General features: G+C 44.7%; 1 protein-coding gene across 4 annotated transcripts in view; it reads right to left on the reverse strand.

The window, feature by feature from the left end:
- The window catches only part of MTA3 (metastasis associated 1 family, member 3), a 211,343-nt gene extending 200,331 nt beyond the window's left edge, over nucleotides 1-11,012 (reverse strand). For 3 of the 4 annotated variants that reach the window (XR_825501.1, XM_010842311.1, XM_010842310.1), the window contains exon 1: nucleotides 10,119-11,012. Coding sequence is in view for 3 of the 4 variants with exons in the window: in XM_010842311.1 (XP_010840613.1) it covers nucleotides 10,119-10,233 (115 nt within the window). In the remaining variant the exon portion in view is untranslated. The remainder of the gene's footprint in view (nucleotides 1-10,118) is intronic. The other variant, XM_010842312.1, reaches the window with a different exon arrangement.
- Nucleotides 11,013-11,334: the final 322 nt, after the last annotated feature.

Consider the following 11,334-nt stretch of genomic DNA (forward strand, 5'->3'; position numbering starts at 1 on the left):
TTTTACCACTGAGCCTCCAGGGAAGCCCCTGAAGACCCCTGCCTTCTTAATTGAGAGTTCATCCCTTTTCCGTCATGCCGTCGCTGCTCTTTTCTTCCCGTGCCTTCCAGAGGTTCTCTCAGGAAGGTTCTTTTTTGAGCTTCTGAAATGCTCAGTTTTAATGATACTTGTTAAACCAAGAAGATTGACCTACTCATGTTCAATGACTACAAATCCTTTCTTAGTCAAGTTCTGAATAGGGACCACGTATTCCAAATAGTTTTCATTTTATCCCTTACAATCCTCCCAATCCCAATGGGCTTTTGCAGTATAAATCACTACAGTTTAACATCTAAAAAACACTTTAAACATCTGACAAGGTGCTTGCTAAGGCAGAGATAAAATGGCATATCCACTGAAAGGGTAGCTGAAAACACTAGCCTCTCCTACGTGCCCAGCTGATTATGTAGCAGGTGAGAAGCGAAGGTAGAATAAACAGTATTCTGGGGGGATCTCATGGTGACCGAGTCATATAATGTGGCAAAATTACTTGTATAATTGACATTTTTACAGTCTGGGAGAATTGTGTGGCACGATTAAAACTAGAGTTTTCTGGGACTTCCCTGGTGGTCCAGTGGTTAAGAAGCCATCTTTCAATGCAGGTGACCAGGGTTTGATCCCTGGTTGGGGAACTGAGATCCCACATGCCTCGGAGCAATTAAGCCCTTAAACAATTAAGCTCATGTGGTGCATCTAGAGAGCCTGCGTGCCACAAGTAGAGAGTCTGCGTGCCACAAAAATGAAAGATCCCACACGATGCCATGAAGATCCTGAGTGCTGCCACTAAGACCTGATGCAGTCAAATAAATTACACACAAACAAAATACTAGAGTTTTCTTAAGGGTCCTATAAGTAAGGGGATGTCTCAATAGTGTGAATAATGTTTAATTTTCATGGAATATAAATGTCAACCTTGAGTTGGTTACTAGGGTGAAAGTACAATGAACTATAAATTGAAAGCCTTGACTAATGTTGATTCAGTGGAAGTTGTATTCACAACTTCTCCCTTTCCATAGTACCTGTCAGTATTGAGATAGACCAGTAGTTCAGGCACTGACATTGTCAAAGTTAAAGGCACTCTCTATCTAGAGAAAAGAATGCCTTGTCATCATCAAAGGAAACATGGTAAACCTATTTTCTTCTTTCTTTGTAGATTTATGTGGACATTTGCTCTGCTGCCATTGTTCTTGCAGTTTCATCCATCACAATAGAAGCTAGTGAAAGGGTATAAAAAGCTCCTCAGTGTCTTTTGTCACAAAGATTTTTATTTGTGATTACTTTGCTCTGAAAAGGAAAAATCCTCCTTGCAAGATCTAAGGTACTAGCAAATCTTAAGCAGAGGGCAAGTTTCCTTGCAGGCAGAGGAAGGTCCTGTGGGGACAAGGTCCGAGGCTGCACGTCCACACAAGTACATGGAGTTAAAGCTGACACTTATTTCAGCATTTTTTTGCTGAGCCATAGGCTCTTTCTCTGACCGGGGCCTAAGACAGGCTTATACCAACCTAATTGCTTCGGCTTCAAACCTCCTTTTAAAACTGCAAATCTTCCAGATTTCAATACCTTTCAGCTTTCCACTAGGAGCGTTGTTTTTTTTTTTTTTTTGCTAACCTGTGAGAACATGTATCTCAGGGAAAACTGAGGCAAATGCCTGAGGTTTTTGCCATAGCAGGGTAATGGGATCACACACACCAGAATTGGACTATTTTATCTCCAGTTAAAAACTGGAGAAAAATAGTCTGTATTTTAAATCCTGTACCTTGGAGAAAAATGCAATTGCTGTTGAAGAGTATATCAATTATTAAGTGCGGAACCAATGCTATTTTGGTTGCATCTACAATGAGAAGATCATTTCCAGGAATATCATACGCTTCGCTTCAGTCAACCCCAGCCCCAATCTTTCCTCTGAGGCAGAAATAACAGCACTGAGCATAGAGAGGGAGGGAGGTTGGATTGTGGGGCAGGGAATAGATTGTTACAGGGACAGAAGGCTAAGAACAGCAGGTGTTTTGGAAAGCTGACTCCTAAACCAGTTATTAATAATTTTGGTTCATTAATGTTGATAAATGTAGCTCTCCTCCTTGTAGAATGGATAGAACACAGCAGGGAACTTTCCATTCATTTTGAAAATGTCTTTGATTTTTCCTGTGAGTAGAATCCTCTCTCAGGCTGTATGAATATGCCCTGTGACGCGACAGGGGGTAGAGTGCGGGAATCCCTTGCTTTCTACTCGGCCCTCCCACCTCCTTTCCCTCTAGGCTCAAGACCTGCTTTGCTGAGAAGCTTCACCTCCTGATCCTTAGCACCCAATCAGGCAGTTAGGTCTCTAGATGTCCATCTACCACCAGGACAGCAGCCTTTTAAATTTCTTTCCAAGTTTCCTATAGTCTGTGAGCCAAGACACACAGAACCGCCTAGATCCACATCCAATTCTTTCTGGACAGTTTATTTTTTTGGAAACAATTTTATTGAGATAGAATTCACAGTGAGCCCAATTAAAGTGTTTAATGCAATGGCAGACAGTTCTTCTTTGCTTGCAGACCTTGCTCTGCTTCCACATTCTTTCCTTCCTCTAAAGAGAAGTATGGGTGGATGGTGGAACCCAGATATGACTGGAGCTGATTCTAAGAACTTTTCTAACTAAAGCACCTGCTGGGTAAGGTATATAGGGACACCCAGTGACTCAAGGTTAGGGCTGGCTAAGTCAGCAGGGTTTCTGCAGGAATCTGGCATATGCTGTGGTCCAAGGGGAGAGCAGCGCCAAGATCTCTGCCAGGATGCCAACCATTTAACAAAATTGAAGTGGTTTTTCAGAAAGAGCCTGGATTTCTCAAGTTGGTCAACTCCAGCCTCACTATATGCATATACAGATACTGCCAGTTCAGCGCTCAGAGAACACTTATTTTAATCAATAGTAATGGTCATTCATTCCTTCACTCAACAAATAGTTATTGAGCTCCAATAAGGAGACTGGCACTGTTGCAGGAGCTGGGGACACCACTGTTAACTAGACCCACAGTCCCTGCTCTCAAAAGGGGTGAGCAGAGTCTGGTAGAGTGACAGATGACAGAGAGGAAATACGTGGATGAGCAAAGTGATTTTTTAAAAAAAGTAATAAGGGAGTGAAAAAATAGGTTGAGGGGATTTCCTGGCGGTCCAGTGGTTAGGATTTTATGCTTCCACTCTTGGGGCCCTGGGTTCAGTCCCTGATCAGGGAACTAAGATCTTGCAAGCCATGCGGGATCTGGCCAAAAATAAAATAAAAAAAGAATCTTAAACAATATATAGGTTGATATGCTAGAATGGTGGTCAGAGAAGGCTTCTCTGAGGAAATGACATTTGAACTGACACTGGATTGACAAGAAGGCACAGGCCACATAATTCGCTGGAGTAGGATGTCCAGGCTGAGGGAACAGGGACATGGCCCCAGACGTAACTGAGCAGAGGCGGAGGCAGGACACAGCAAAGATGGGCCCAACGAAAAAGAAAGCACTTGGTAACAGACTATGTGCTGAGATTTCATTTCTTCGTTTAACTGCTTAAAAAAAACAACTGAAAACATAATACTCTCAGTGGGGGCTTCCCTGGTGGCACAGTGGATAAGAATCCACCTGCCAACGCAGAGGACATGGATTCGATCTCTGGTCTGGGAAGATTCCACATGCCTTGGAGCTACTGAGCCCCAGATCTAGAACCCAAGAGCTGCAACTACTGAAACCCGTGCAGAGCCTATGCTCTGCAACAAGAAAAGCCAAGCAATGAGAAACCCTTGCACCCCAATAAGAGTAGCACCCGCTACTAGAGAAAGCTCGCGTGTAGCAACAGAGACCCAGCGAAACCAAAAAATTAGCAAATAAAAAAAAATCCTTTCACTGGGCTAAAAAAGAAAAAAGACAGTGGGTTTACAATAACCAATAACCAGTAGGTCTCATTTCTACCTAATTTTTTCCCAGTCTTTTAACCAAGAAACAACCGCTCATATTGTATTTTATGTATCCTTTCAGAAATATTATAATGTATATACAAATACATCCATATCTATATGTCTTTAATATAAAGAGGGAATAATTTAGTTGCCAGTTTAGGAGCTAGGCTTTTTTGTTTAGCAATGTGGCTTAGAATTGATTCTATCTGAGTCTATATGAATAACAGTATTAAGTTCATGCTGCTGCTGCTAAGTCGCTTCAGTCGTGTCCAACTCTGTGAGACCCCATAGATGGCAGCCCACCAGGCTCCCCCGTGCCTGGGATTCTCCAGGTGAGAACACTGGAGTGGGTTGCCATTTCCTTCTCCAATGCATGAAAGTGAAAAGTGAAAGTGAAGTCGCTCAGTCGTGTCCGACTCTTAGCGACCCCATGGACTGCAGCCTACCAGGCTCCTCCGTCCATGGGATTCTCCAGGCAAGAGTACTGGAGTGGGGTGCCATTGCTCATGAATATGCCACTTATTTAAATAACCAAGGACATTGAGGCTGTTTCTAAACTTTTGCTATTGTAAACAATGCAGGGATCCTTGCCTGTATGTCTTTGTGAAATACGTGACTATATATGTAGGTTACGGAGAAGGCAATGGCACCCTACTCCAGTACTCTTGCCTGGAAAATCCATGGACAGAGGAGCCTGGTAGACTGCAGTCCATGGGGTCGCTAACAGTCGGACACGACTGAGCGACTTCACTTTCACTTTTCTCTTTCATGCATTGGAGAAGGAAATGGCAACCCACTCCAGCATTCTTGCCTGGAGAATCCCAGGGACAGGGGAGCCTGGTGAGCTGCCGTCTATGGGGTCACACAGAGTTGGACATGACTGAAGTGACTTAGCATAGCATAGCATAGCATATGCAGGTTAAACTCCTAGTGTTAAAATTGCTGGATCACTAGGTGCGTGCATTTAAAATTTTAACAGATGTGGTCAAATGTACCAAGTTTTTTTTATACTCTGGAGAAACTGAAGGGATTCTTCATGACATATATTGTGAAAGAGTGCATTCAGGTCTAGTCTGAAGGAGTAACTGTCAACATTCAAAAATAAGCTTAAATGAAGCTCAAGGTTTCAAAAAAATTTCTTAACTTTTTTTATTATGGAAAATTTCAAATAAATACAAAAAGGGAGACTAATAGACTGAGCCCTATCACCCAGCTTCAACAGTCAACTCATGGCCAATCTTATTTCATCTATGCTCCCAATCCGCTTGCCCCTGCCCTTGGTTATTATTTTGAAGCAAATAGCAGGCATTGTATCATCTCTCCCTTAAATATTTCAGGATATGAAAGTGACTTATTGAAGTCTAGTTATCTTGTAGAATGACCCACATTCAAGATTTGTCAGATAGCTCCCTCTGGTATCACCTAACTTGTTCTTCCCTTCCCAGGGGTGTCTGACGCTGGGTAGAGAGCCGAGTTGGTGATGAGCCAGCATGGGAGGCAAGACAGCCTGTAGAGACTTTGGGTTTCATTCCTGGGTCTGGTACTTACTAGGAGCTGTGGATCCTTGAGCTAGTCTAACTTCATGAAGCCTCATTTCCTTATCTGGAAAATGAGAGTAATAGTAAAAGTATTTTTGTGGAAAGCTGAGCTAGTGGTGGCAAGCAGAAAGAGCTCTTGGTCACAGTAAGACGTAAGAGACTTGAGGACTTCCCGGTGGTCCAGTGGTTAAGAATCCACCTTGCAATGCAGGGGACACAGGTTTGATTTTTGGCCTGGGAGCTAAGACCCCACATGCTGCAGGACAACTAAGCCCAAGCGTCACAACTACTGAGCCTACGTGCCAAAACTAGAGACCGTACGCAGTAACAAACAGCCCGTGGGCCACAGTGAAGAGCCAGAGCAGCCGAAAAAAAGAAAAAGAAGCAAGAGACCTGGAGTGATGGTGGGCAGAAGGGCCATCACATCCTAAAGTAACGTAGCAACAGAATGGGTGTGAGGGTTCAGTTTAGTTCGGTTCAGGTGCTCAGTCATGTCTGACTCTTTGTGACTCCATGGACTGTAGCCTACTGGGCTCTTCCATCCATGGAATTTTCTAGGTAAGAGTCCTGGAGTGGTTTGCCATTTCCTTCTCCAGGGGATCTTCCCGACCCAGGGATCAAACCCGGGTCTCCAGCATTGCAGGCAGACGCTTCACCATCTGAGCCACAATAGGCCACCCCAAAATGTGTCACTTTGGCATAAAGATTATTTTGAGTACTTAAAAATTCAGGTACAAAAAGGGTGCTCTGACCCTCCCCCTTTTTTTTCTAAAAGCAGGAGATAAAACTGCCATTTGAAAGATTGTCTTCCATATACCAGGAGGAAAGTACCATTCTTATCATCAAGGACAGAAGCTGAAGCTGAGAGAATTCTGTATAAATGTACTTTGTTAAGATAATTCTTATCTTCCTTTAGCCTTGCCATATATTTTAGTTACTTTTCTATCATTGCCTCTCTGTTCAACCTCATATAAAAGCATTTAGGTTCTGCCACCTCTGTGGGTCTTCATTTCCTTCTGGTGTTGATGTAAAATTTATAATAAGTAAATTTGCATGGTTTTCTCCTGTTAATCTGTCTTTATGTCAATCTAATTCTCAAGCTCAGTCAAAAACCCTGAGAGGGTAGAGGTAAAATTTTGCCTCCCACAAATGATTACACAGTGACTTTCTCAAGGCTGGACATTTAAAGAAGATAGTGTTCCTTTTGCTTGCATGAGAGCACAAAGTGTCATGGAGCAGAGAAAAAGGCAAGGACTTTGGTGTGGGACGGGGGTGAAACATCCCTTGGTGGCTTTTCATCTTTAAGAACAGGGTCTGTGTGGTGGGACAGTTCTGAGGGCAGTTTATTGAAAGCTGTGGCTTTCCCTTCTACAAGGGTAACGGTGCATAGTGGATGAAATCATAAGTGTCTTCCCCTTACATAAAATGAGAGACACTGGAAGGTTATGTGAAAGTTGCTCAGTCTTGACTCTTTGCAACCCCATGGAATTCTCCAGGCCAGAATACTGGAGTGGGTAGCCTTTCCCTCCTCCAGGGGATGTTCCCAACCCAGGGATAGAACCGGGGTCTCCTGCATTGCAGGAGGATTCTTTACCAGCTGAGCTACTGGGGAAGCCTGTGGAAGGTTATGTTTCCATTAAAAGAGCTGACTGTTTAAAGGATCCACTGTAGATGCTGAGAAATAAAATGGTGTAAACACAACCCCCTGAAAATAGAAATGAATGGCAGAGCCAGGGCTCTTTTTTTTTTTTTTTTTTTGAGTCAGGGCTTTTTAAGGCACAGTTGCTTAAGTAAGCTGCAAGGACCAGTGGTGCCCACAGGACATTTATAAAGCTTTGGGCAGGGTGTTGGGAGCCCTTTCTGTGTGACTTCCCCCAAAACTCGTATTACTTTCACTTTCCAGATGAGGAAATGAAGCTTCAAGAGGTGAGACCTGCTCAAGGACTCTGAACACAGCCAGTTGTGCAGTGCAAGGAGGAATTCATGTTCAGTCTAGACTCAGCAGTGGGTCACAACTTTTCACTGAAATGTTGATTGGGTTACTTTTTGTGATTGGTCACATTTTTAGATGAATCAATTCACTTGTCTGATCTGTGGAAGTGTGAAAGTGTTAACTGTTCAGCCATGTCCGACTCCTTGCAATTCCATGGACTGCAGCCCGCCAGGTTCCTCTGTCCATGGAATTTTCCAGGCAAGAATACTGGACTGGGTTGCCATTTCCTTATCCAGGGAATCTTCCCAATCCAGGAATTGAACCCAGGTCTCCTGCACTTCAAGCAGATTCCTTACTCTCTGACCCACTAGGGAAGCCCCTATCTGATTTGTATTTAATTATAATCCAGGAATGAAAATGAGCATGACCTGCTTGGGCTGGTAGAGGCATACACAAAGTGAGATTTTTTTTTTTCCCAGTGTCATGCACAGAGGCATATACCACTCTTGCATCATTTCATTTCATACCACCCCTTTGACGGAGCCATGTTATTGCCATTGTAAGAATGAGAAAATGGAGCCTTAAAGTCAGGGAATTTGTTCCAGGTCACTTAGCAAAAAAGTTGTGCAGCCAGGATATGAATCTAGAGATGGTCCTAAGAACCAGTGTGGACTTTATTTCCAGGCCAGTTTGTAATTGTAGAGATCCTTAGCCACTTTTGATTCTTGAACTGGGGAATGACTTGATGAAAATGAAGAAAAGGAAGAGCTGTTCAGTGGCATGATACAGGATTCACAGATGGAGGGAAGAACTGGAGTGCAGAGATCAGACAGGAAGTTGTGGCAGCCATGCAGGCCCTGGAGACCGAGGGTTCAGGGTTTGGAACTAGAAAACCTGGCTCCAGCCGTGTCTCCACCGGGATGCTGCTGGTGGGGAACCTTGGGCAAATTATAGCCACATCTCTGAAGCCTTGTTCCTCCTCCCCAAAAAAGGGGCTTATAAATTGACACAAGAAAATCTCTTTCAAACTTTAAAATTCTGCCTGATACCTGATGCAGTCTAAAGATTTACATATGAAGACCCTAAATATCATCTAGAATCCAGAGAAGAATATAAATGCAATAATTCTCAACAACAATGACGATATCAATTCTTAACATATTTGTTCAAGTACAGAGGAATAAAGTTGTTTTTAAGAATGCTTTTTAAACCAGATTATATTGAGACAAGCCAATCATTTCTGCATCTTGTTGTTTTCTTTGTTTAAGAAAATGACTCGGGTTATTGTTGCTGCAGTAGCAGTTGACGATATTAAAATCAAATAAGAATATTACTCTTGAAACAAATGAAGTGATTTAAACCTATCTGTCTAAGATATTTCATAAAAATATACCTAGGAGACACAAATTATACTGTCATCAAATTAATTGGTTTTCTAAGCTCAAATGTAATTTAAAATATGATATTTCCTCGAGTGGTCCTATCAACAGACTTTAAAGGGATTTTAGAGAACATAGGAAATAAATACAGTAATGTTGAAGCAAATAATCAACAAAATAGTTGTTCTGTGTTCTGCTGCCTGTACAGCTTCTAAAAAGTATTTTTAACGACTCCCTCAGGAATCAGCTCTTGCTGGTGTGAAGCCAGGCTCTTCACTCCACTAGCAGCAGCAAACTTTTCTTCATCCTCATATTCTAGAACAAATCCATTTCCAAGCTGTACTGAGTCCTTAGTCTCAGTGTTTCTCAGAAATGAACCCTTCCGTATCTACAGAGATACAGGGGTGGGGTTCCCATTTCTTGGCTGCAGAAGTGCCTCCTCCTTAGGATAACCTAAGGGGCAAATGACTCTTTCTGAGATCAAGTCAGTTCTGTTCTTAAAACCTTCAGGGATCCCATTAGCTTCCTGGATGAAAGCTGACTTCTGTAGTGGAGATCCCCATGCTTTCAGCCAAGCAATGCGTTAGCTTTCTTTCAGGCTTTAATCCTCCACACCTGTGATTTTGCTATTAGACATGCTCTGCTCTTTCTCTCTACCAGTTCATGGCCATCACTTCTTTTGATTCTGTCTTGAAACATTTCCTTCAGGATGTTTTTCTAGTTTAGTAGCAGCTTAACAAGTAAACAACTCCCATTTTTGAGTTTTTAGTCACATTAAATGCTTTTAAGATAAATTATCAAGTCTAGATATAAAAAATTTAGAGATTTTCATTCTTTAAAAAATCACCCAACAAGGAACTATATTCAATATCTTGAAAATACTTTTAATGGAAAAAATCGGAAAATTTATATATACAATGTCTCTATATATTTATCTCTATATATCTGAATCACTTTGCTGTACGCCTGGAACATTGAAAATCAACTATGCTTCAATTAAAAAAAAAAAAAAAAGGGGGCACAAAAAAACCAGCCAGAGTGATTTTACTTTGTGAGCACTCCAATTTTTAGGTGTCTGCGTTTTCGCTAAGAATCCACACTAGAATCAGAGAGCAAAATGACTCTTTCTGGTGACCTCTAGTGGGCACTAGATAACTCTACACAATTATGAAAAGTGAAGGGCAAAGTAAAACCCTTCCCAGCTAGGTGTACTCCGAAGTCAGATCACCACATCCCACCTCATCCCACCACACTCTTAATTTTTCTTCCAGTATGTTTTGCATTTAACAGTTTGCCTTACAACTCACCTGTTTCGCCTCTGGCGGGTACTGCGCGAGCAGGGCTGCCTGTGCCGGATGTCGTGTGAATTGCTTGAAGCAGTTTAAAATAATCCCTGCCCAGTGGAGCCCACTCCCAGGGCATCGAACAGTGCCCAGGGAAGTACCCTCCGCAGAGCCTGAAAGGGCTCTTCAAGCTCGAGGGCCGGTGCTGCAGCCGGCTCGGAGGTGCACAGGAGAAATTAACACATTATGAAAAGGAGAATGCAGACGAAGGTCGGGCAAAATTCTGTTCTTGTCAGTGGCAAGACAATTCTCCCCAGACATTCATCCCACTCTACAGGGAGCGTCACGAGGGGGTCCAGGGGCGCTAGGCTTAGGCGCTCTCTTAGGACAGGCAACCCAGAAAGCGGGGGCTGGAGCCGCTCCTCCGAGAGAGGCGGCACCGAAGCTGGGTGCTGGGATGTGTGGCCGCCTTCGGAGCACGCGGTACGTGGGTCTCCGGGCCGGGAGAGGAAGGAGCAAAGTCGGCAAGAAAAGAATTGCTGGGGTGCCTTCTCTTGAGAAATCCTGTGGGGCGGTCTCAGAAACCTAGCTGGGCTCCGGAGAGTTTCTGGAAAAAGCTCTCCCAGAGCCGTCTGTCCCCGCCCCTCAAATCCTGCACCCCAGTCCTCACTCCTCCTTACCCTCCTGCAGCCTCCTTTGGGGGGGGCCGTTAAAAGGGCCCTTGGGGACTCCCCACGTCATCCCGATGGTCCGGGGAGGGACGCGGTCACTGAGACCCCCAGGCTCGGGGCTTTTCTACCCCTTCCACTCGGGGCTCCAAGCTCGGCGCATCCCTGCTCTGCGGACCCCTCCCGGCCACTGCAGGCGAGAGCGGAGGGGGAGGACGGCGTCACGAGGCGGGGAGCCCGAGGTCCAGGGCGGGGCGCCGGGGAATCCCAGCCTGAGCGAGGTGCGGGCTCGGGTGGGAAGAGGAGGGCGGCGCGCGGAGGGAGGTGAGCGGAGCGGAGCCAGAAGGCAAGGAGGGGTAACCGCGAGGAGGCCCCGCCCCCGCCTCGCGGGGCCGGCTCTCTGCCGCCTCCGAACCCGCTCACTTTGCCTCTTGCTTCTGGACGGCGGTGGGGCGCTTGCCGGAGCCGCGGCCAGAGGGAGCGCCAGGGACCCGGAGCCATCCAGCGCCCTCGCTTCCTCTCGGCGCGCACGCCCCCGGGGAGGGGGGGAACAGCGCCGCCGCCTTGAAAGG

Source organism: Bison bison, unplaced genomic scaffold (genome assembly GCF_000754665.1).
Source record: "Bison bison bison isolate TAMUID 2011002044 unplaced genomic scaffold, Bison_UMD1.0 scf7180017864177, whole genome shotgun sequence".
Classification (NCBI taxonomy): domain Eukaryota; kingdom Metazoa; phylum Chordata; class Mammalia; order Artiodactyla; family Bovidae; genus Bison; species Bison bison.